Source organism: Micromys minutus, assembly GCF_963924665.1.
Source record: "Micromys minutus genome assembly, chromosome: 3".
Taxonomy (NCBI): domain Eukaryota; kingdom Metazoa; phylum Chordata; class Mammalia; order Rodentia; family Muridae; genus Micromys; species Micromys minutus.
In genome coordinates, this window is record NC_137972.1 from 52617924 (window position 1) to 52644722 (window position 26799).

The 26799-nt window shown below is 42.3% G+C and overlaps 1 protein-coding gene across 1 annotated transcript in view; it reads left to right on the forward strand.

Moving 5' to 3' along the window:
• ADAMTS9 (ADAM metallopeptidase with thrombospondin type 1 motif 9) overlaps window positions 1–26799 on the forward strand; it is a gene marked incomplete at its 5' end in the record, with an annotated part of 164561 nt that overhangs the window by 104155 nt on the left and 33607 nt on the right. Inside the window, 3 exons of the mRNA XM_080913845.1 lie at window positions 8567–8734; window positions 16806–16979; window positions 26325–26495. Of these exons, the coding sequence (XP_080769971.1) occupies window positions 8567–8734; window positions 16806–16979; window positions 26325–26495 (513 nt within the window). The remainder of the gene's footprint in view (window positions 1–8566; window positions 8735–16805; window positions 16980–26324; window positions 26496–26799) is intronic.

Consider the following 26799-nt stretch of genomic DNA (forward strand, 5'->3'; position numbering starts at 1 on the left):
CCTTACACCATGCTCATTCCTTTCCTGAAAAACACCAAGTTTATAACAGGTAAACTTTAGAAGGATAGAAGATCTACAGAACTGGGCAGTGGCCTTGGGCAGTCACAGGGTACATTGAGAATCAGGCCTGGTTATGGGAGGTACTTCATACTTCCTGAGCATTGTTTAGCCAGCATGAAATTCTCCAGATACCAAATTTGCAGATTTTCATGGTTTTTGTGTCTCTCTTGATGAGGAGAAAACCTCCAACAATCACATTCTTGCAGAATCAAATGTATGGCAGTTTGGATTTTCACAGATGGTCTGAGTTCATGTACTGGTGTTATTAGTGCTAAAATACATTTATCTTCTAGTATGAACTATTTATAGTGTAAATGAAGGGGAAAGAGAGGAAGCTAGAGAGCTCTGTGCCTCCTACTTCTTGCAGGCTTGTTGGGTTGAAGGCACCAGCACTTGGCTTCAGTATTGACAGATGTTTTGAAGTATAGCCCAATTGTTGACATATGAATCATAGTTCTTTTCCTTAGATCTTTTAGCATTTAGCATGCCCAGAGCAATGGGGTGGGATGAGTCTAAGAACAGAAAGATGGCCCGGTGCCCCATCCAGCTGGGATGATTGTGACCACCATATTAACTTTCTTCTGAGCCGTTGCCTGGCAACTTCATGCTTTCTGGAATTCTTTTCATACTAGTAAGTTCCAGGGTGGTCCTAGACTTAAATAGCCATCAAGCAAGCCCATTAACACTGGTTTTACACCCTGAAATCACAGCCCTTGTTTCCTACTGAAATTCTCCCTTTTACTGTTCCATAGTTTGGTTCTTAACCAAGGGAAGTGACTACTTGCACGTGAGCAGAACATGGAAGAGAGGGAATATGTATTTACTGGTAGTTGTTTCTGGTGCTAATTCTGTATGTAGGATACTTGAAGTAGTCACATCCCAAAGTCCAGGAAAGAACAGATGTGTTGATGGTGGTGAGAAGAAGCAAGAGTGATAAGCAGAAAATATGCCTGGCACTCAAGTATGGTGCCCATCTCTCCTTATTTTGGTGAAAAGAGTTTGTATTAAATAGGGGATAGTCTAGAGAAGAGCAAAGAGTGTTATCAAAGGTGTCTTCAGCATGCATGTCTGCCCTGCAGATTTCTCTGCACTCTTTAGAAACCTTTTCACTGGCACACACTGTCACCCAACTGGAACTTTGCTAAAGTTCCATTTCACCAGTCAGTATCTCTCTCTCTTAGAGTGTTCACCTTAGAGTATATAAGTTGACAAATATTTTCTTTAAAAATGCTTCATCTTTGGTGGCATAGAAACATGCTAGAAGACTCCACCGGATAGGAAAAAAAACATGTGGTGATAGAAAATCTGTGTTATTTTTATGTTGCCTGCCCAAAATGTGAACTTTTGTATGCATATCTCCTTTAGTTGCCACATAACTGCACTGCTCAGATTGTCTCATCTTAATGGAGAACAAATCAAAGCCAAGGGATGTGTCCCCAACAGCACAACGTCAACATAGCAGTTATGATTCAAATTCTCAGTTGAGTGTTTGAGCAAGATGAACTACTTGCAAATAGCCATTCTCCATTTTATTTCCACCTCCCATGAACAGCCACCTCTTGGACTCTCTTTCATACTGCCTTTAAAGTCAGAAGAGTATAATATCTGCTTGAATTCACTCTTTTCTGCCCTTTATGCTAGCTGAAGTTGTCCTGACAAACTGGTAAAAACAAGAGTGGGTGCCTGGTAAGCCATGGTGCCTGGTAAGCCATGGTTCTGGGCAGCATGCAGAACCCTTAGAACCTCCAGTGTGACTGGCACCAAGTGATTTCTTCTTCTAGTGATGAAAAATATATGTGTGGCTTTCTTTCTGCATGACCTTAAGCATGTCATCTAGTGTCTTCTCAAGCCTTGAGGATGAAACTAATAGGTGGACTGGATAATCTTTGTGATGGCTCACAATTCAAATATTTGACAAATTAACCCTCTGAATTGATAGCCCATAACTTATAGCCTGCTTCTTTCCATTTATAACTGTGCCAAGATCCATTCATCCAGTCAACAGAAATAATAATTCACTGCAGGGCATTAGACAGGCCCCAAAGGGTTAATGCAACTCAAAAATGGCAAAGAGAGAAGCAAGGCATGGTTTCAGCTAAGGAGCAATGTGGGCTTTTATGTGATTGCATCGATTTTTTACAATGCCTTCCCTTTCCAAAGTGTTGAAGATACTATAAAAAAGTGCTGATAACGGAACTAAATATTAGCAGTGCCTAGCCACTCTTTCTTTTAGGAAGACAAATTATCACAGGACTCTGAAAGAGTCTTACAAGGCATTTCTCTGTGGGCCTTGCTTCTGGGTATTCCCATAAAGAAGTAGATGTGAACATTACCCAGCTTACCCAACCCCTTATCTAGTCTAAGGATTGACATGCTGATCATGGAGATATATTTAAGACCTAACTGCTGCTTCCCAGTTTTGTGACCCTGGGTAAGTGATGTCACTCTTAGGTCCTGAGCTTCTTTCTTTATATAAAGGACCCCTAATAATAATTGAGCCACATGTTTCTTTGTGATTAAAGGAGAGAAGCTAATTAATGTATTTTAGCCCAGTGTCCTGTACATAGTAACAATTAAGAGATACCTAATCTAGCAGTTAGTAGTCATAGTCAATGTTCATCTTTGGGTAGCCTTTTTTGAATCTTCACTTACATCAGATTAGTTCAGCACTAGAACTGAGAGATTCTGGGGGGCTCTTTCTTTAAAAATATAATATGGAGCTTATGGTGCTATTCTATGACGGCTATAGCTTATGTGTGTTCATTTCATAAATATATTCTGGCTAGTTATAGTGTACAGAGAGGTAAATAAATACATTAATTTGAGCTACATCTACTGTCTTTTTCCATCTTCCACACGGTTCTCTAGGCTTACCATTCAGCGGTGTTTGAAACTGTGACCCCAAGTCTGTAGCCTTGTATTTACATTGTTTTTTTGTGGTAGAACAAAGGCTGTAGTCAGTTGTTCTCTTGCCTTCCCCAGTGTTGTGACACTTGTGCCTTGTCTGTTTCATTTGTCCCTTGTATTGGCAAAGACACACTTGAGCCTTGCTAGTGGCCTTGCATCCTCTGTGATGGCATACTTTCTGGGTGACCTTTAACTTCATTTTGTTAAGGGCAGAATGAAAGGAGAATCAAGAAAAAGCTTCTTATTTTAATGTAATGATTTAGGTCTTATTTGCAAATTCTGTGGAATTAGAAGAGAAGGACTTTGAGAAGTAATAAATACAGTGTCTAAATAGAACTCTATCCACTTGCCTCAGTATGATGTTAGCCATCTGACTACCAGAATCACTTAAAAGAACCTCACTTTTTTGCTGATAGGCTCCTGTACATGACATTCAGTTTGGTCAATTCTTGTTATTTTCTGCAAGTGAACAATCCTGGGCTTAGAAGTATATGCTAGTTGATGAGGAACCCTCACGACACATTTCACATAGGCTCAACCTCATCTGTCAAGATTGCAAATCATCCAGCAGACACTAGACAAGGGCTGTCATCTTGGACCACCCACTAAACCATACCTTTCAGACATCTGGTACAGTTCAACCAGTCTTGGCCCACAGTCTTCCAGAGCTAGAAACTTCAAGCCCCATCCAGAGGCTTACTATTAGCCGTACTCCATGAGTACATCTAGTCCCCACTCTCCTCTTCTTACCTCCACATCCCCTCTTCCTCCTTCTGAGTTCTTGGTGATGAACTTGCCAAGTCCACACAGAACTCCATCATCACGGAGATGTCCGTTTCCTCAGCAGTGTCACAGCCCAGAGAACTCATTCGTGCTCACCACTGAATTCTTCTCTTTCCAACATGTACACCAGGGTTGTTGACAGACTTCTTGATGGTTAAGGAAACTTGACCCTTAGCACAAGTAAAAAAGAAAATGCCCAGATCCCCCAAGACTGTGCACCAGACCCACATCCATCCTCAAGTTTAAAGCTACTTCTCCAGAGAGCTTAAGCCTCTGGGAAGAAACTAAGAACACACTACCTTCATGTTGCCTTTCCTTCCCAGCAGATGAGTTGAAATGCGGGGATTTCACATTCTCAGACGTTAGTGAGTGGGAAATGTCAGCACTTCTGACCACAGCCCAGCTTCCTGCACGCCCTTTGAATGGCCTCACAGAAACAAAAGGCTGAAATCTCAGGCATTTGGACTGGCTGACCTTGGTGTTTCTAAGTATCAAGCAGTGATAATGCTGTTTGGAGTCTTGTTCAAATTTGGGGTGGGGGTTGGAGCAAGGAAGAATCAGTCTCTTAACTATGTTGAGTTATTTCCCTAGAGAAAAAAAAAAAAAAAAAAAAAAAAAAAAACAGTATTCCTGGCAAACTAGGAGGCTATTTCTGCTGCAAATGTAAGGAATTAAATGTTCCCAGGAGCAAGAACTTTGAGATACATGGCCAATAAATAACAAGTATTAGATGACGTACTAAATATAACTACTGTGTGCTGGTGACGCAGGTTGGTGTAAATGTCATCTTTTGCCCGGGAAAAGACAAAATTATCAGAAGGAATTTTCCCTTGGAATGTAAGAGCTGGAACCTGTGTTCATGTGATTATCAGAGTGACAGCTCCTTTATGAAGTCCTAATAGGCCCGTTAGTGAGCCTGGTAGATTTGAGTATTTCTATGAACAGCTGAGTTTCTTCAATGGTAATTTAGAAAACACTGAATGAAGAGTGTTTGCTGTCAGAGGAGATTCCATGAGGATTTCTAAATCACTTTGAGATCTTAATAATTGCAGGCAGCTAACATGTGTGGTACATCGTACTAAAGTAACATTTTTTTTTCTTTCACTACTTCTATTCAAGTCCCGTCCAAAGCAAATCTGCATAGAGATGGATAGGGGCAGCTAATCTATATATTGGAGACATCTTATTTAGAACTTAGTTTGTTCATCGTGGGCTCATTGGCAATGACGTTAGTGGCAGACCTCCCATGAGTCATTGACAGCAAAATTCTTTTTTTTAATCAAAATATTTTTATTGGATATTCTCTGTATTTACATTTCAAATGTTATCCTCTTTCCCACCCTCTCTTACCTCCTTCCCTTGCTTCCATGAAGATGCTCCCACTTGCAACCACCCACTCCGAACTCAGTGCCATGGCATTCCCCTGTACTGGGGAAATGCACCTCTTCACCTATTGATGCCAGACAATGCCATCCTCTGCTACATATGTAGCTGGAGCCATGGGTCCCTCCATGTGTACTCATTGGTTGGTGTTTTAGTCCCTAGGAGCTCTATGTGTGTGTGTGGGGGGGGTGGTTGGTTGATATTGTTGTTCTTCCCATAGGGTTGCAAACCTTTTCAGCTCCTTCAGTCCTTTCTCTAGCTCCTCCATCAGGGTCCTCATGCTCAGTCTGATGGTTAGCTGCAAGCATCCTCATCTGTATCAGTATGGTTCTGGCAGAGCCTCTGAGGAGACATCCATATCAGGGTCCAACAGCAAAATTCTTGATTGCCTTTTTTTTTTCATTGCACTGTCATTGTTCCCAGTAGAAATATATTTACTTGTATTGGAGCAGCGTGTGTGAAACAGAATTCAAGGAATTGTGGTTGCACTGTTTTACAGATAGCATTTGACTTATCTCAAGTAACAGTATCTATCTCGATTACAAAGTGTATTGGGAGGTTGGGAGCTAAACTATACAAGCTTTGGGGATGATAACCTCTTAGGGCAGTGTCTGGCACACAGTCAATGTGAGAATGTTGAGGCTTTTCTAATTCTGACTCTATAGATCATTACCAACGTTTAGACCCTGTCTTCTAATGACCCTGGCAGATTATTAACTCTCTCAGGTACTCACTTTTCCTACTTCGTATTGAGGGATAGCTTGTTTGTGCAGCTCACATACTGAAATGGCTATTCCTAAGGATGTATTTGCACTAATTTCACCCATGTTTATTTGATGAGCATTAAAAAAAAAACTAGTTTTTTTAATTCTAGTCAAGCAAATGTTACCACCTACTTTCCATGTGCTTTGTACCAGACCCATTTCTTAAAAATAAAAACGCCCTTGACTCTCAATGCTTTTTCCTCCCAGTGTATACCATCTTTAAAATGGTAGCAAATATTATCACCATCTGTTCAGCTGCCCGAACCAGACATCTGAATGCCATCTTTCACCCTTCTCCCTTCATGTTACTGCTGACCTGTAAGGCACTATCATTTTTATTTAAAAATCAAGTACAATCTTAACCTACCAACTTCCCCACCCAAATATATACCAGTGGTTCACAACCTTCCTAATGCTATAACCTTTTCATATAGTTCCTCTTATTGTGATGACCCCAACCACAAAATTATTTGGTTGCTACTTCATAACTGTAATTTTGCTACTGATGTAAATCATAATATAAATATGTAATATGTGACCCCTGGGAAAGGGTCAGTTGACCTACAAAAGGATCACAACTCACAGGTTAAAAACCTCTGTTCTATATATTCATCTAAGCCACCACCACGACAGTGGCTCTTGCCAACACAAATATGGTAGCTTCCTTGGTAGTTTCTTTCATTTCCACTGGCCCTGTATTCATATTTAGTACCTGCCTCTATAGTCAAAGTAGAATTTTCAAAACAAAAATTAGACTATTCCTTATCTTGAATTAAGTCTCCTCTAAGATTTTCCATCACGTGCCAAGATTTTCCAAATATAATTCCATCTCATTTTTTGACTTTCAGGCTTGCCTGGTGTGGGTCCATGGAAGACATCAGGGAAGCCTTTGAATCACTCCCAGATATTTGTTTCTTAGAAGTCAACTCAGTGAATACTTACACACATTATTTATGTTTGTCATTTTCATGACTGGTCTCTGCTCCCTGAGGTCAAGGACTATGTCAACTTTGTTATCACTGTATCTCCATGTGTCGTATAATTCTATCACATGACGTGTACACATAGATGTTCTGTTCATTAAGCAAATGAACTTATCCCAAATAGCGATTATGACTTGATATTTTCATATTAAAGTTACATTTTAAAAATAATCAACTGATCACTTACAATAGAGATTATGTTCATGCAAGTCGTTAGTCATTCTCAGAGACCGAACAACTAAGAACTTCATTACAAGAAGTCTTTAAAAATGATACTCAGTACTCTACATGTACCTAAACACTGTGGGTTAACTGGTGTAGATTTTCGTATGGATATAGACACTCCAACTGGGCTTGTTCCTTCCAAATTGTAAAATATTAAGATTTCCATAATGGCTACTCCAAATCATATATTCATGAATATTTTACATCTTAAAATAAAAAGTTAAAGCCAAATGTACTAACAAACATATTTTAAATTCTCTACCAGCTCCAGTTAAAATTTTTATAATGGTTTGTTTTTTTAACAGGAAAACATTTTTGGCACATTTATGAATGGTATAACTTTGAGGATGTCTAGTAATAATGATAAAATTAGTATGAGACTCCTTGTTCTACATGGAGCTGTTTTTCTGTTAGGCATAAAAGGGCACTTTGGTAATTTAAGCCAAAAAAAATAACAGTTACTAGAGGGAGTGGGTATAAGAAATGTGAAATCAAGAGAAATATAATGTGAAATCTATTTTCATTGAGACTTTGTCTTTTATTCTCCATTCTTAAATCTACTCCTCTCTAGAAAACAAGATAATTATATTGGGAAATAAAATGTCTGTAAAGATCTGAGCCATCAGTTCTGATGGCTGAGTAAAGACCTATAATTGCTAATGAAGCTTTGCATGTTGAATGTCTCAGTGCGTCCATTGGGGCCAGCCTCTTGCCTGTTCTACAAGAAGCTGTCACATCAAATTCTTGTCCAGACTCCATAGGCACTTTGATTCCTAAACCTTTCTGAGAAACCTAATCTGAAATCAAAGTCAAGTTCCCTAGATGTGGTCAGACAGGGTCACATTTAGAACAGTCCAGTGAACCCACAGATCAAAGTTGAAAGGTAATGCCTCCCTCCTGAAGTTGGCACAGACTCACCCACCACTCACCTTTTCAGGGTTTTTTTTTCCTCCCCTCTTTCACCTCTTTCCAATGAGCTGGGAAAAGAAGAGCTTTTTCCCTTAAAGAAATAAATGGGGAGTTTTCTTAAATACAATCTTGAAAGAGTTGAGCACGGTCATATTGAAAATGTACTTTATACCAATCAGTGAATCAGGAGATATTTCATTGAAGATGTGTTTTACAGTTTTGTAACTGGACCTCCGTCAGTAAAACGGTCATAGTAATTTCACAATCAAGAGGCAGCTTTCAGGTTAAATTGTTAGGCTCTTCCCATGCTTCTGTATAAAACAAATGCCCACAGGGTGGCTACCATAATGCTACAGTGGATGGGCTTTTTTTGTTTGCTTGTTTCTAGTGCTACCTTTCTTCCCTGAAGGACTCTGAGTTATTCTCCAGAATGGCACTGGAAATAAGTGGGTAATGGTTACTCTCATGAGACTTAATCTTATCGTCACATTACACATCAAAGTCGCTGTGATTAAAAAACAACAACAACCTTGCCATTGCTTTATATTGCAGTGTTCTGTCTCTTGTGGTCGAGGGCATAAACATCGAAATGTTTACTGCTTGGCAAAAGATGGAAGCCATTTAGAGAGTGATTACTGTAAGCACCTTCCTAAGCCACATGGGCACAGAAGGTGCCGAGGAGGACGGTGTCCCAGATGGAAGGCTGGCGCATGGAGTCAGGTGAGCAAAGCTTCTGTACCCATTGCTTCCTCTGTCCAGCCCCGGGCCGGACACAGTGCATTCACTTGTGTCTCTGCGCTGTTCTCATTTTACAAACCAGGAGAATCTTCACCAGGCAGGCTGGGTGGTCTTGGACAAGTGACCCCAGTCAACAGAGCTTTGTGCAGTTGTAAGGCCGTCTTAGTCAGGGTTTCTATTCCTGCATAAAACATCATGACCAAGAAGCAAGTTGGGGAGGAAAGGGTTTATTCAGCTTACACTTCCACAGTGCTGTTCATCACCAAAGGAAGTCAGGATTGGAACCCAAGCAGGTCAGGAAGCAGGAGCTGATGCAGAGGCCATGGGGAGATGTTACTTACTGGCTTGCTTCTCCTGACTTGCTCAGCTTGCTTTCTTACAGAACCCAGGTCTACCAGCCCAGGGATGGCACCACCCACAATGAGCTGGGCCTTCCCTCCTTGATCACTAGTTGAGAAAATGCCTTACAGCTGGATCTCATGGAGGCATCTTCTCAACTGAGGCTCCTTTCTCTGTGATAACTCCAGCTGTGTCAAGTTGACACAAAACCAGCCAGAACAGAGGCTGTCTCATATGGCAATAGGGGATAGACATCTAATACAGTTGTATCTTCTATATCTGGCTGGTGGCCTTGTGCTGTCATTTGCCACTTACAAGGGTGTGACTTAGAGTGCATTGGGATGAGCTGTTGTCACCTGGCCAGAAATGAGGTTCACTTTACCAAGGAAGTTCCTATCACATAGAGTACCTAACAGAGGTGACTTAGGGGGAAAGGAATATATTCTGAATTTTCATTTCAGGGGATACTTGTCTGGCATGGCAGAGAAGGCTTGGCACCTGGCACAGCATGGTCTCTGGGCCAGTGGTTTGGGGCACAGCGGTTCAAATCTTGCAAGTCAGGTAGGAGAGAGACAGAGCAGGACCAATCTGTAACCCCCAATGACTTATTTCCATGAGTTATAACCCCTACCCCACAGTGCTACCATCTGTGAACTAGGAAGAACCTGTGGGACAATTCACCTTCGAACCCTAGGAACTGTCAATATGAAATACTGGCCAATATCTCTCTGCCCATTTGCATGTTCACAACTGAGATGGGGAACTGAAGAAGAGCTCTCTGTCATTTGCAGCTGTGGAACATTAGGCAGTTTGTTTGCCCTTCCTGGACCTATTTCATGTGGTTCTTAGGGGGATTTAATGTAGCAATGAATGCCAAGTGCTTTGCTGGTGTTAGAGAGTCGGGGGAGTTGAACCCAATAGAGTCTCAAGTAATTGGATGAGGGTGATGTATGCTTTAGATGAGGAAGAGAAGAGGAGCCCAGGACTCCAATTACAGTCTCTCATTGAACCTGCAAAAGCAACTTTAGAAGCTTAGCAAAGTAAAGTCATTCACATATCATTAAAGTAGGTCCCATAGAACCACACTGCTTGTGTATTCTCTCCCACACTGTGGTTTAAGGTGCTTGCTTGAAAGTAGAGAGGTTCGATTTCTTTTTAAAGCATCCTATTCTTAACGCTGAGCTGATGGGATTCAGCGGGCGGCATCCTGTCTTCTCATTCTCCCATGCTGTGGTGAGCCATGCCAATGACTCCCGGGGATCAGTGAGAGCTAGGCTTAGGGTTCATGGCTTCCAGAAGAATTCTTCCCGAGCTGGATGCAGCCATGTTAACACCAGAAGAGCTGAGAATTTTCCACTTTAATATTCCAGAGGAAAATCCCTGTGGAATCTGAATGGTGTTTAAATGTCCTCTGCTGACATGACTGTTCTCTATCCCCGTGTTCTGCTTTATAGAAGATCACGGCACAGGGCTTCGTTCCCCAGCACAATGGCCCGTTCCTCTGGAGGCTTGTGTCATAAAGAAACATCTGGGATTTGCTTGTTGGCTTTAATTTGGCAATCAAAGAATGTGTGCTCTGCCGTTCCCTGGCTTCTGTCGGGATCCCGTTCAAGGCACCATGTCACCCTTGTCATCTTCTCTAATGGCTTCTAAGTGACCATTATCATCTCTTAACTTCCAGCCCTTTTGTTTTTGGAGCTATTCAGTTCATGCAAAGCCTGCAGCTAACATTATTTAAGATGCCACACTAATTAGGTTGTCCTCTTGTAGACTTTCATGCTCTGTTACTCTTAGCTATGTTCCTCGGTCTTTTCTTGTCTGTTTATCTAATGCACACTCCCTCCCCAGAATACTAAGTTCGGAGCATGTAAACGTCATATGTCTTAAAGACCAATTTATTCACTGGAGAGATGCATAGAAGACTCGTTTGCTCTTTATTGGGAAACATAAACTGAGTTTTATTTTAATATCCAGGAGAAGCCTAAAAATGCTTATAAAGCTAGAAAGTCAGGTCTAAAGCTTGTTTCATTTGTTTGTTTCTTTGTTTGTTTGGTAAACATTGTTTATCATCAAAACAGCTCTTTTTTTTAAAAAAAAGCACACCTGTTCAAAACAGTCACTCAGAACTGATTTGCAGGGATAAACTGTGAAAGGAGACAAGACCTGAAAATCACTTGGGCCGCTGGTTAATGGAGAAAGACCACATGCTTAAGGATTATCAGCTCACTGAATAGCTGGTGATAAACAAGAATACCCTAAGGCCATGATGCTGGGCAAAAAAAATGAATGCTCACTTGCTATAAATATTTAAATTTTATATCTGACCCTTCTGTTGTCTGCTGGTCGCTATATTCCAGTCATCTTGTCTTTCAGATATAAAGAATAATTAATTAGTACAGTTTTTCATCTTGTCAACACGTCCGATGATACTAGGATGTATTGAATGTTGCCATAGGACTCGACCAACCCTCATAATCTCTCCCGAAAATACAATGTTTTGTGATGTAAAGTGGGTGTTTCCTTTCTGGATCTGAAGTCTTGAAGCTGTAAAGAAAATTCACTTTAAAAAAAACAAAACCTCAGTAAAGTCTTAAAAGATTTTTTTTCCCTCAAATAATCATGTTTTGATTTGTTTGGATGATTTTGATCAAGAGCTAATGGATGCTGATGAAATTTTAGGACAAAAATCACCACTGAGTTTGATTCAGCCAGATGCTATGAAGGTTCACCAAACAAAGCCTTGTGAGGTACAGTTAGCTAGGATTATGCTGATCTTCTAGAAAACTTCCTAACCCCTTAAAATGATCAGAAAAAAAGCATTGGGTTGAAAGGAATACTTCTTTACTTCTTGGTCCTCAGTTCTGTCCATCAGTTCATTCCTCACTCTTGAGGCACTGCCCTTTTTCTCTATTTACCACTCGTGGGTGGGGTCAGGACAGGCCTTACAAACCATGGAACTCTCCACATAGCCTTTACTTCCTTACTGATATAACATGTAATGGAATTCTTCAAATTCATAAAATTCATAAATCTCAAATTCATATAATTTCTTTTTTTGCATTTTTATGTATTTGCATTTCAAATGTTATCCCCTTTCCCAGTTTCCCCTCCAGGGACCCCCATCCTCCCTCCTCCTGCTTCTATGAGGATGCTCCCCCTCCCGCATACCCATGCCCACCACACCACCCTGGCATTCCCCTACACTGGGGAATTGAGCCTTCATAGGACCAAGGGATTCTCCTCCTATTGATGCCAGACAATGCCATCCTCTGCTACATATGCAGCTGGAGCCATGTGTTCCTCCATTTGGTTGGTGGTTTAGTCCCTAGGAGCTCTGGAGAGTTTGGTTGGTTTATATTTTTATTCTTCCTATGGGGTTGCAAACCCCTTCAGCTCCTTCAGTCCTTTCTCTAACTCCTCCTCTGGGGTCCAGTGCTCAGTCCAATGGTTAGCTGCAAGCATCCTCCTCTGTATCTCTCAGGAGACCTCCATATCAGGCTCCTGCCAGCAAGCACTTCTTGGCATCAACAATAGTAACTAGGCTTGGTGGCTGCATGTGGGATAGATCCCCAGGTGGTGCAGTCTCTGGATGGCCTTTCCTTCGATCTCTTCTCCACACTTTGTCCCTGTAATTTCCTCCCTTGAGTATTTCATTCTCTCTCTCTTCTAAGGAATGAAGCATCCACATTTTGGTCTTCTTTCTTCTTGAGCTTCATGTGGTCTGTGAATTGTATCGTGGGTATTCTGAGTGTTTGAGCTATTATCCACTTATCAGTAAGTGCATACCATGTATGTTCTTTTGTGACGGGGATACCTTACTCAGGATGATATTTTATAATTCTGTCAATTTGCCTAAGAATTTCATGAAGTTGCTTTTAATAGCTGAGTAGTACTCCATTGTGTAAATGTGCCACATTTTCTGTATCCATTCCATTCTGTTGAAGGACATCTGGGTTCTTTTCAGCTTTTAATAAGCTATTATAAAATGGCTATTATAAATAAGGCTGCTATGAACATAGTACAGCATGTGTCCTTGTTATATGCTGGAACATCATTTGTGTATTGGCCCGGGAGTGGTATAGCTAAGTCTTCAGGTCCAAGTGATCTCTGCTGCAAACGTAGAGATGAAATTGGCAGGGTACCCTCTGAATCACCCATTGTTCTTGGTGTAGAAGGAAATCAAGCTGATTATGATACTTGCTGCAGGAGGTTTTTCAAGTGTTTCTGGTAAATATATGGTGTGTGCCCTTTGAGACATTAAGGGGATGATCCTATATGTGGTGATGAGAAACAGTTGCTTTTGTCATTTCTGATCTCCTGATTATTTGGGTTTTATCTGAGCCATAAATATTGATGGTGCATGGTTTGAATATAACCTTCTCACTCCAACCTTTCCTGGCACAGTATAAAACATTGCTTCATGGTAGTACCATGTTTGAAAACCTTGAGTCAAGTTTCAATCTAATCCACAATGACTTTGCCACATCATCTTGCCAAGTTTGATTTTGATTCAAATTTTGTGCTTTGTTTTCCCTTGAGCTAAAGTGATTGTCTCTGTTCCTCACCGTGTTTATGGACTGTCTCTTCGATAGGTTTATTAGGAAATAAAAAGTTATTTTATAGAAGATGCTTAGCATGCTGCTAATCACTCAACTGGGGGTTATTTTGTACCCCATGAGACAACTGGCAATGTCTGGAGACAGAGTTTTCATAGTTTGTACTGAGGGACCCATAACTGGGTTTAGTGGAGACAAAGAAACACGCCCAAACTTCTCCAGTGCACAGAGCATTCCTACAACAAAGAATCACTTGGCTGAGACCCTTGTATAGAGCTCAGCATCTGGTTTGCACTTAGTGACTTTCTAGCAGGTGATGTTATTAATTATAGAAATTTTATTGATATTATTATTTCCCTCTTTAAAATAATGGTGCAACATAATTCTAGAAAAAATTGTGTGACAAAAATCCTTTCTAATTTTTTAGCTATATATTGATTCCCCAAACATGTAAGTGTCAGGTTCCACTATGAGTTCTACATTCTAGCATTGCATAGCAGTGAGCTGAGAGAGATGAAGCCCAGCTTCCAGCTCTGCGGTTCACGGTGAAAAAGATCCCCTTTCACATCCTTTCAGACAGATTGGCCCGACTAAGGTGATGGGGGGAGCAGCTAATAAAGGGAGTGCAGATGTTCTCTGCCTTGGAACTAAAAAATTCACTGAGCATAACTAGATACAGGGTCATACTAGGGACTTCCTGATGCTGGATTTTTCTAAGGGATTCAGCAGAAGTCTCTCAGAATTCCTCGAGTAAAGCTGTATGACTCTGCACATAAATTGTTGTCTTCCATGAACCAATGCAGGAGAATGAAATTCAGTTGTAGCGTACCTTGTTCCCAGAAGAGATCACCACAAATTTACTGTGCAGAAAGACGGCTGCACGTCACTCTTCATTTAAGTCATGGTAATTGCTTGTAATTAATAAGAGCATTAGTTCAATGTTGCCTTCAGTGTTATGATAATCAGAATCCAGAACAACATATTGTATGATAAAAGTTTCCCGTGCCTTCAATTGGTCTTATGCAGAATTAGAAACATTGGTAAGAAGTGATTGTTAAAACTGTAGACACTTACACCTCTGAGTTCCTTACCTTCACTGCCCATTAGCTACTTCTTTTTAGTAGTGATAGCATCAAAAAGAGGTTGGGGGGGTTGTCTAGGAAAATAGCTCAGCAGGAAAGTTCATGCTCTGTCAGCATGAGGCTGAAAATTATATTCCAGGCACCCAGGTCAACATTTGACAGTATACCCTCATAGTCCCTCTTCTAAAGAAGGCAAAGCCTGGAAGATCTCTGGTGCTTGTTGGCTACCCAGTGTAGCTGAATCTGTGACTTCTGTGTCCAGTTAGGGACTTTCTCAAAAAGAGAAAGTGATTGGGGAAGAAACCCAACATTGAATATTGGCCACCATATGCATGCCTGCAAACATGTACCCCAACACCATATGCATGCCTGCAGACATGTACTTCACCACCACCCGATACATACACAAAGGGTTTTCATTTACTAGAAGCCTAATTAGTACTAGACACTCTAAAGGTCTTTCCTGTTTTTCTTTCTGTTGTGAAAACATGTGATTTTTTTTTTAACTTACCAGTTTTGTATCAAATTCCAGTGTGTTTACACTGTTATTCTCTTTGTATTTCTGTTGCATATTGTTCTAGAAATGTATTCTTGGATTTCAGATTCCAAATAGCCAGAACTCTCTGGTTGTTGTTGATGACATTTGCATATTTCTATCATTTGCTGGGCAACTCTACTCCAGTCTTTCTCCAGCGCAGCCAGTGTAAAATATAACTCACATAGACCCTGTGAGCATTAAGTGGCTGTTGTTTGGAGACAAAGCCATCCATGGTATTTAAGAGTCCTCCCCTTATCCTTCCCAGAACATAATGACTTTAAAGTCTCGTTTCTTGTGGGTCACAAACTTATTCAATTCAATTAATCCAATTAAACCCAAACAATAGCAACAACATGGGGACGAAGCATTGTCTTCCGCTCCCTTTGATGTGAGCTACAGCTCCTTCCCCAGCATAGATTTCTCTGAAACAATAGGATTTCCCAAGCTGCCTCCTAAGCTGCAGAATCATGCCCTTGGGTTTACATACTTCTTGACAGAATTTCCATCTTTCACAGAGCACCTTGAATTTTCCTACGAGTAAATTGGACAAGCGTGCAATCATAACACAAGAGGTCTTCTTTTCTGTTTTAAAAGAAGACCTCTTCTTGACTACATGGCATGAATGTCTGATAATGTTGTTTCTCAACACCAGGAAAATTAATAGAGACTGATTTATGCCCCCCCCAAATTGCTAATAACCTTTAATAACCAAGTGCAGTATTATGCAGCTCTTTCTAATCAAAGGTTGCCTTTGGTTTCTGACTGCTAAAACCTTAATAAAGACAATAATTCTTGGCTTACCCATAAGTGAGATTATGCAACCAACAATGAGGAAACCATTTAAAAATTAATTTAGGGGAAAGTTAATTGGTGTTTTGCAACTTGGTCAACAAAATGTTTCATTGTGATTAATGAGATTTTGCGAGGACTGAAAAACATTAAGCCTGAGGAAATTATTTTTCCTTATTAGCTTTTACTCTTCATCTACTCATTTGAGATTATAAGGAGGCCTAGATAGTTAAGTGAATTCCATGATTTAAACAAACAAACAACAAGCAAAGCAATGTTCTGTCTCTAGGAATAGAAACTAGAAAAATAGAGGGTCACGAGGAAGTCATTCTGCTTATATGGCTTTAATTGTCAATGTTTGCTCTCTGTGGTTAGACTATAGAACTCTATCTCCCAGTGCTCACAAACCATCCCTCTTCCAGGACGGAAGGCATGCACAGTTTTTTGTTTGTCTGTTTCAATGTGGCAACATTACTTCTGGACTGTTTCCCCACAATCTCTCCACCCTCTGTCATCCACTGAAAGCTTTGGTTCCTCCCCACTTGTGGCTCCTGCTCCCTGCCCAGCACTGGCAAAAAGTTTCCAGCTTTTAGACCTTGCCTTGGTGTCCCCCTCCTTGGAACTGAGAAAGCATTCTGACTGCTGGGAAAAATCATTGGATTAAGAGAGCATTGCCCTCCTCCGTGACCCACCCCTTCCCGCCCTCCAGAAGGAGCCCAAGTGCCTACTTACATCCTGTGTCTTCTCAGTGCTCTGTGTCCTGTGGCCAAGGCGTGCAGCAGAGGCATGTGGGCTGTCAGATCGGGACACACAAAACAGCCCGAGAGAGTGAGTGCAGCTCACACAGCAGACCAGAGTCGGAGCGTGTCTGCCAAGCCTCACCATGTCCTCTCTACACTTGGAGGGCAGAGCAATGGCAACAAGTAAGTAGAGCCATGAAGTAAGTGCACACCAGCCTGCGTGTCGCTCCACCCCCTTGTCAGCATCAGATCCGCACCCTATGGAGCCAGCAAAGCCATTGAACACAGTGGCATTGCTGGCTCCTTCCCAAAACATTTGCTGTCAGGCTCTAGGCCATTCCTGTTTGCGTCTCTCCCTGTGTCCTTCAATATTCCGGAGCTGAGTTCACTGAAAAGGGAAGGAAAAAAATAAAAGCTTTGACATGCCTCTGGCCAAGCGTATAAGCATAGGCACAGCTTTCACAGGAGAGGAGAGGATGGGAGAAATATTGTAACATGTGTTTGGATTTGGTTATCCTGTGTTAATTTGAATATCTATAACCTGCAAGGATGTGAGGTAAAGCTTAGTCTGTGTGTTTCCTTTCCTGTGCCATTGACTGTTAGGGAGAGAAAAATGAGCTCTCGGCTGAAACACTCAGCAATTAGGGTAGAATTTCCAGTAGTTTCCACAGTTGGTAGAGTCTGAAGGAACTGTCGAGTTAATGCAGAAATAGGCTGGACTTATTTTTCCTCTACTCCTCAAGTTAATGCTTGACTTTAGCAGACATTTAGGTGTCTGTACTGGAAAGTCTAGTTGCTCAGGGGAGGAGTAGGGGTGGTATAAGACATTAGGGGGAAGTAACCCCTGTTTCCAGAACAGAACGCTGAGTTAGAGAAAAAGTAGGACAGAATTAGAAAGTAAATCAGATCTGCTGACCCCGGAATGACATAAAATGTGCAGGCTGCAGAAGAGGGAAGATGAAGGACCACTGAGACTGGTCACAACCCAAAGCAGCATGGTTTGAGGGTGATTGTTCTGCACTTGGTGCTGTGCTGGGAGTTGTCTGCCCATCATCTCCTTTTATCTTTTGGACAACTAGATGAGGTGAGAATGATTATTAACCCCTTTATCAGGTGGTAAAACTAAGGTTCAGACAGACTTTGCCAGGTGTCCAAGGGTCTCACATCTAGCAGCTTGAGGAAGCCACGTGTGACCCTGTTTGGTCTCTTTCATCTTTATGATTGTCTACTGTATTCTGCTCCCCTGGGATTGGCCTCCCAGCCCTGCTCTCCTTGGTCCTTTCCTGGGGACTGATCCATTCCTTACTACAGTGGATCTTCTCTTTAGGAATGCTTCCTTCTCCATCTGCTAGATCATGTTGCTTGTTTTCCTTCTAGACTTTGCTTGCTTCTGTCAGATAGTATTGGGAACAATACCTAAGGCAGTTAAGTTTAAGATCAGTTGAACTTGAGCCAGACAGAGTATCAGAAACTTGTATGCTTAGAATAATATCTCCGTGGCCTCCCTCTCAGACGTGCCAGCAATAGCCACATGACTTGGAGCAAGAATTCATATATCTCTGAGTCTTTGCTTATCATCTGTAGGATGGGGATGGTAGTGTTTTTGGAGAGCTGTTTTGAGGAAGTTGGAAAGGACACTAATCTGCCCTCTGCAGTCTCAGGACGGGCTGTGTCAGATAACGAAGAGGTTACCTCATCTCCTGACTCACTGAGACTTGCAGCTGTCTTTAGAATTCTGACTTCAGACTCATCCCTGCCCATCTTCTCCACCTCACTCTTCACACCATACTCAACCGTGTCTCTGTCCCAAAGATCAAGAAGTGAGAAAGTACTCATAGATAAGGCAAAGCTAACTGCTATGCTATAGCCAGCATTTGAGAGTCCAGGAGACAGTCATGAGCATCCAAGCTCCATCCCCAGTTCCTTCCGAATCCCATAAGGTAGAAAAGCACACAAGAAATGTGCTCCGAAGCTTCTGTCTTTGCAAGGGCTATGCAGGTGGGTCTTTTGAAATCCTTCCTCAAATATTGCTATCAAGCCTCATATAGAAAGACTTGCGCATGGTGACGCATGTCTTTAGTTCCAGCACTCAGGAAGAGGAAGCAGTAGATCTGTAGGAGTTCCAGGCCAGCCAAGGGAACATTATGAGACCTTGTCTCAAAGGGGGAGGAAGAAGAGGAAGAAGAGGAAGAGGAAGACAATGGCTTGAGGAGATGGCCTGATGGGGTTTGTATATAGTAAATTCAGCAGAGCTTAACCATAGTTATAAAGAGAATAGGCTCTGTAAATGATTAAAAAACAAAACAAGAAAACAAACAGGTTCTAGCACTTACCCTTTTCTGCTAATGTGCTTTCTCCCAAGGAAGAGTTTGAAGAAGAACCACACTGGTGAGAGAGAGAGAGTAAAGTTCAAGGCAGCAGAGGAGAAATAGGTCACATCAAACCCTTGTGCAAGGCACAGTAGGAGCCTACTAGAGATGTTCTCACAGCACCAAGGCATAAAAGGGAGGCTGAAAACCTTAGGGCAGCCATCTTAAATAACCACAGCAGAATGCTGTGTCTCATTCACACTGGCCTGCAGGAAGATTACATTACCAAAGATGTTCTCATTAAACAGTAAGGTGGTACTCACTGCACAGTGCAGCACCTCCCACCCTCCCCTGCATCACTTTCTCTCTTCCTGTCTACCTCTGCTCTCTTCTCACAACCTCTCACACCATTTGACCTCATCTCATCCCTGCACAGGCTTATGCTCTAGAGACACATTGCTTAAGGGTGGTGACACCTTAAGTGCTAGTTAATTAGTTACCATGGTACATTCTTTACTAGGCCCATGAGCAAATGACACCCTTCTCCAATTAAGAAACAACCAGGCAATCTCTACTAAGCACAACTTTCATGTGTTCACCCTGAGATAATTATTGGGGAGATTTCCTACAGCCACAAAGATTGTGAACTGCATAATCCCAGGGAGAACTTTTCCTATTGGGTACAATGTGAATAGCTTCCTTTGGAACTGTCTAGTTCAGAGGCTTCACACTGCCGATACCAAACATAATAGAATTCAGCATTTACTAAGCAATGAACAAGGCATTTGATAAGTATTTTTGCATGAAGTGACCTATTGAACTATTTCCTTAACTCTTTGATGTAATCTTGTTTTATCCCATTTGTTTCAAGGAAACAATAGGCTGAGATGGGCTAATCCATCAGAGCTCTGTCATGTAAGGCAAGAGTTTGAGACCCAGGGCCCTGAACTCTAGAACACAAACTGTGAGAGTCTCTATCCTTGGTTCCATCAGAATGGCTCTTGCCTGAATTACTTCAGTTCTTTATAGAGGTGCCACAAGCCTCGTCTTGGAGAGTTGGTTTCAATGTATTACTCACTTTCCTGGGATGCAACTTGCACTTGCTTCTAAAACCAAGATTCTCTGTGCAGTTGGGTAGCTCTGACATCAGGACGGAAGGAAGGCCCTGGTGTTAGTGCCAGTTTGCTCAGTGATGCCTGTGGCTGTACCAGTGAGAAAGACTGGCAGCTATTTAAGATGGGGATTTCATTTTACAGATATTTCCCAGCATCTAGCATAGTACCTACAGCATGTGAGATACCCTTGAATCTTTGAATTTATGAATGGAGGGACAAAAGATGGTGGGGGTGAAGGGGTTGGGGTACGGTCAATGCCTGCGTCTTTAACGGAAGAATAAAGACATTCCAGCCTCTTCTGGATCAGTTAGCAAATGTTCTTTCTGGAAGAGCAGCTGCTGTGTTTTCTTGTCACAGGGCCATGAACATGCTGTGACTTTGTAGAACTGCCCGATCTGTTGCCGTTTGGCCCAGAACAGGAATTGGGGCCCCTTCAGAGCATATTTCAAGTTTAAGAGCATTTCTTGTACTCAGCTGTAGAGTGATTCCCGAGTTCATCTCCTAAGAACAATTGGACTGAGCAGCAATTCTTTGGTCAGTTGAACGATAAAATTCTCATGGTGTTTACAGCAGGGAGTGGAGAGGCCTTGGTGTATTCAGAGTTAGACCTTAACCCTTTATTACCCATTCTCTCCTCCACTGTATCAGTCACCTGAAAAGTACCAGGTGTTGGACATTAGGCGCATTTGGGGTTTGAGGGTTTTGTTTTGTCTTTAAATCTCCAAACCTCAATTCCTATCATGTAAAAGCCTTTACCTGAGTCTAAGTGTCATGGTGGCATATGCCCACAACCCCAGCAATGAGAAGGCAGGAGGTGGTGAGTGTGAAGCCAGCTAGACCTACATAGGGAGACCCTGTCCAAAAGGGTGCTGATCAGGTAATAAACTCGGTGGCGGAGCTTAGAGTGCTTGGTTACGGTAGGAAGACCTTGGTTTCAGGCCCCACCATCCTGAGAAGTGATAAGGCAAGAAGAACTGAGGTCCAAATCCTACCCACCGTAATCCTCACCCTTATACAGGCTGTAGCTGCTCAGCTCCATCTTTACTAAATCTTGAGATAGTCCTTCCCTTTCTGGCCCTGGTAACTCACTTGCTCCGTCATTCCTTTTCATCAGCTGCCATGCACACCCTTCAGCATCATTAGGACGCCAACTCCTTTCTCTTTCCTACTACACGGCTTCTATCTCCATAACCTTATCTATTCTGGAATCCACGATGGCTTACATGATTACAAAGGGGACCCTTAGGATTAAGTCTCAGTGGTTACCTAAGGGACATGTGAGACTCCAAGCTGAGAGTGACTGGCTCCCTGGCTGTCAAGCAAGGACAGAAAGAGTTAGAAATCATTAAGCTGACTTCTAATTCACAACACAGACTTGTGCGCATTGCAAATGTGAGTCAGGTGAATGACTTAATGGTTAAAGAATACCTTCACAGTAGTGTCTCTGCCTCCCTTTTCCATAGGAATGGCCACTTTTTCTTTCTTTTAGACAGCAATAGATGAATCCATTTGTCTTTACCTTTCCTTGGGACATTAAAAAAAAAAAAAAAAAAAAAAAAAAAAAAAAACAGCAAAAGCATCTCAGTGCTATCAATTTCCCCAGTTGGGTCTGAGATTCATCTGTCCATATGCTTCCCAACAACCGTAATCTACCATCAGAAATGACAAATTCTGTCATCCTTGGGATAAACAACCTTTAAAAGGTAAAACCTGTGAATGTCCAGTGGTTTTTCTTTTTCCCATGGTTAGGAAATTGTGACAAGATATGTGTTTCAAGATGAACAACAACTTTATTACAATGTCTAAGGATTGCATTGAACCACCTGTTACTATTTAGACCATCAACCTAAAGCCAATCAGCATGTTGGAAGAAAACAGAGCCTTAGTAATTTATTTTAGGTCCTCCTCACCCTCCGGATTTGAAAATTATTTCCAGTTAGTTTTAGTACCCGGGAAGGCATGCATCCTGCAGGACAATGGATGTGCTAGCGATTTCTTCTCTGCATCTAACAGGTGCTGAGATACACGGAGGCCAACGCTGTGACCTAGCCATTTATTTGGGTGTTGCTTTGTTAATTCAGAAAGCCTTAATGAAAACCAAGAAAACTTTCTGCAAAAATGAGGTTGTGTGACCCTTCTACTTTTTAAGAAGGGTGTAGATAATATTCCAGAATAAAAGGTGCTGTAGATTATTGAGAACAGGGAAGACATCATTTGCCAAACCTGAAGCACCCCAGTAGCACGGGCTGGATTTACTTTCTCCCATGACTTTGCTAAGACTTAAGTTTCCAAGAGAAAAACCTTAGTCACGTGGTTTTCAGAGCATGAAAGAAGTCAATTATTTACCTGGTTTAAGTTTTAATTTCCCAGAAGGTTTTATTCTGGGTAAGTTTTCTCAGTGCAATTCCTAGCCCCTATCAAAACAGTTTTTATAAGAGTTAACTATTCTTCAAGACAGGAAGAAAATACTTAACGAGCAGAAACTGTTGAAGAACCAGATATTTCTGCAGGGAGCTATTACTTATTGACACTGATTCAAGCCTTACAGATTAGTGAGAATGGACTTAGTCATACAGGACATAGTTTAGGTTTAGCTATGATTTTAATGTTCCTAAGTCCTAATTTCCCAAGAATTTTTTTTTCTGTGAGTAAAGATTCCTTCTTCAGAGGTCTGTGTGGTTTTTAACATTTGTCAAAACATTATAACTCCTTATTAGTTGCCAGTTTACTCAAGGGAAACCAAAAACTCCAAATCCTAAAGCTTGGCCCAGGGAGCCAGGTTTGGGTGCTTCCCCTAGTTTAGAGTGCTTTGGAGTCTTCTCACCAAACCGTGTCTTCAGGTCATATTTGTACCTCTAGAAATAGATTGGTGACATGCCAGCTACGAAAGTGTGCTTCCAAGCAGCTAGACTTTTCAGAATCCAATGCTAAAGCTAATGGGATGACCTAGCATCTATCTTTTGCTTCCTAAAAGAACAATGACTTGTGAAAGTCTGAGGGCGCTATCATATGCTCTGACAACTTCATTGCTAGGAACAGACTCACTTGAATTGAGATCAAGTGTTCAAACTGTTGTCTGAATGTCCGTAATAGCTCAAATAGCTCAAAGGGAAACCACCACATGCTCATTAACAGATGAATGAATGGACTATCACCCAGCCATAAAGAGTAATGGCATATGGAGACATACTCCAACTTGGAAGAACTTAGGAAACACTGTGCTAAGTGAGAGAAGCCTAGCAGAAATGGCACATACTGGGTGGGCCTCTGAATGTGAAGTCCCTAGAACAAGCAAATAAGTGGATACAGCAAGCATGGTCAGTTGCTAGGGTCTTGGAGAGGGAAGCAAGATGAATGACTGCCTCATGGAGTCAGACTGGAGTGATGAAAATGTTCTGTCAACTAGATTGTAGCAACGGCTGCACAACCTTGCACTCAGGGTCATTGAATCGACATTTTAAGATAGTTAAGTGGTAGGTTTAAGATATGGTTCTTTCTTTTTCCATTATTGATGCATGTGCCTGTGTGTGTGTACATGTGTGCATTCATGTATATGAATAAGAGTATTTGGGAGTCACACACATATGAAGACAAGCATCTTCTGAGAGAGAAACCTGAGTTGTTCTCTGCTGTCTGTAGCTCCCAGGATCTTCCTGTCCCATTTCTCATTTCCCCCACAGGGGTGATGGGATTACAGATACTCACACTATTCCTCCAGCTTTTACATAGGTTCTGAGAATTCAAATTCAGGTCTTCAAGCTTGATGCCAAATGTGTTTACCACTGGGCCATCTCCTAGCCCGTGTATTATTGTGTCCCCTTTTATTAAGTCATACACACATATAATAGATAGAGGGTACATTGGGGAAGACATTTCAGCGTGAAGCTGTGTCTCAAACTCAAATGCCTTTGAGGCAAAGCAGATAAAAGAGAATTTCTGCTTGTGCTGGCTACTTTTATGTCAACTTGACATGGCTAGAGTCATCTGAGAGGAAGGAACCTCAGTTGAGAAAATGCATTCATCATATTAGGCTGTGAGCATTTTCTTAATTAGTGATTGATGGGAGAGGACCCTGCCCATTGTGGGACCACCCTGAGCTGGTGGTCTTGAGTTCTTAAAAAAAAAATAGCAGGCTGAGTAAGCCACGGGATGTAAGCCAGTAAAGCAGCTTGCCTCACTGGCCTCTACATCAGCTCCTGCCTCCAGGTTCCTGTCCTGTATGAGTTCCTGTCCTGACTGCTTTCAATGATGAACAGTGATGTAGACGTGTTAGCAAAAGAAACTCTTTCCTAATGGTTTTGGAAATGGTGTTTCATCACAGCAATAGAAAGTAAATAAGACACTACCATTGTGCATAAAAAAAAAGAGGGTTCTGTGGCTCTCCCTGCAGAGCTTAAAATGAGGAGTTCTGAAGGGAAGAATGCTGACAACATGCCTAAAGCTTGCTGATGTTCTATAATCCAGAGCAACAGACTCCAATGTCTGGGCAAACGACTCAGCAACTCTCACAGCAGAGACATCAGCCTCTCCCCTGCAGCTTTCTGAGTTAGCCCGCACTTAGAATGTCAAGTGACAGCAAAGCTTTGGATAGGCTTTGGTGACCAAGCAGATAACAGAAGTCTACCTTCCAAGTGGAGTTTGCTGTTGGAAGGAACTATTCAATGTGTTCTGTATCCCTTTGCTGGATCATGGAAGTAATTAGGTGTGGCAGGGCAGCTTAGGCTCTAACTGTTCCAGGTTCATCAACTACGACTTGGAGATGTTAGCCTCTGCCCTTCACACTGCCCAGATGTCCCCTTACTGTCCTTTCTTCCTGCTCGAACAGCTCCTTCTTGGAAGTGAGGGAAGTCCTGTTAATGGCCACCCTTGTCCATCAGGGCCTACTTTCAGTTTTAACTGGGTGAATATTTGCTGAGAAACTACAGCTAAGAGCAAGTCACCTGCCAGAGGTCAGGCTTCCCTTCCCTTCCCTTCCCTTCCCTTCCCTTCCTTCTTTCCCTTCCCTTCCCTTCCTTCTTTCCCTTCCCTTCCCTTCCCTTCCCTTCCCTCCCTTCCCTTCCCTTCCCTTCCCTTCCCTTTCCTTCCCTTCCCTTCCCTTCCCTTCTCTTCCCTTCCCTTCCCTTTCCTTCCCTTCCCTTCCCTTCCCTTTCCTTCCCTTCCCTTCCCTTCCCTCCCTTCCCTTCCCTTCCCTTCCCTTCCCTTCCCTTCTCTTCCCTTCCCTTCCCTTTCCTTCCCTTCCCTTCCCTTCCCTTTCCTTCCCTTCCCTTCCCTTCCCTTCCCTCCCTTCCCTTCCCTTCCCTTCCCTTTCCTTCCCTTCCCTTCCCTTCCCTTTCCTTCCCTTCCCTTCCCTTCCCTTCCCTTCCCTTCCCTTCCCTTCCCTTCCCTTCCCTTCCCTTCCCTTCCCTTTCCTTCCCTTCCCTTCCCTTCCCTTCCCTTCCCTTCCCTTCCCTTCCCTTCCCTCCCTTCCCTTCCCTTCCCTTTCCTTCCCTTTCCTTTCCTTCCCTTCCCTCCCTTTCTCTCCCCTTCCCTTTCTTCCTCTCGCTTCTCCTCCACTCTTCTTCTCTTTCCCTTCCTTCTCCTCCTCCTCTTCCTTCTTCTCCTCTTCTTCACTGTGCCTGGTGTTTCCTTCTGTCTCCCCTTCTAACTTACTTTCTTCTTGTATTCTCGTTCCTGTTCCTCCCCCTCTTTCTCCTTCATATGTTTATCGTTCTCCCTTTCTCAATTTCTCTTTCCCCTGTCCTTCCTATTTTTTTCTTCAATAATAGAGTTTTACACAGGCTAAGCAAGTGCTCCATCACTATGCTACATCTCTGGCCATGGATCCAGTTTTTTAGTGAGTGTTGAATTAAAAAAAAAAAAAAAAAAAAAGACTTTGAAAGCCTCATCCAGTCCTTATTCACCCTTTCATTTCCTCATTCAGACAGACATGCATGGGAAAACCACCCCTATTCTAGGGACAAAGTTGTCAGGTGCCTAGATAGAAACAGTCAACACCTAGGGATCTCACACTTTACCAGCTGTCTAGCTAAGTGATCAAATTGCAAGAATGAGAGGTTGAAGCAGTGTGAGGCTTAGTCTCACCCACCCCCATTTGTCTCTTGCAGTGCACCAAGACATGTGGAGAAGGCTCCCGGTACCGGCGGGTGGTGTGTGTGGCGGAAGACCAAGGTGAGGTGCACAGTGCACATTGTGATTCAGACCAACGGCCTCCAGACCGTGAGAGCTGCAGCCTACAGCCCTGCGAGTACGTGTGGATCACAGGAGAATGGTCTGAGGTACTGTCCTGGGGAATCTGTGATGCCTTCAGTGTAGGAGCAGCAAAGAAATGGGACAGGAAACTACCTTCCAGGTCTACTGCTGAAAAGCATAGGTTCTCACCCAATGCCCAGTTCCCTGAGTTCTGCATTCTGTGAGTCACTTTGATTTCCCTTTGATAGATAAAAAAGTAATTATCAGCAGGGGCTAATAATTCATAGGATGATTTAGGTGCCAGAAGAAGGTTGTATCTTGAGGATAGGGAGAAAACTAAGTGAATATGTGTTTGCAATGCAAGCATGAGGACATGAATTCAAATCCCCA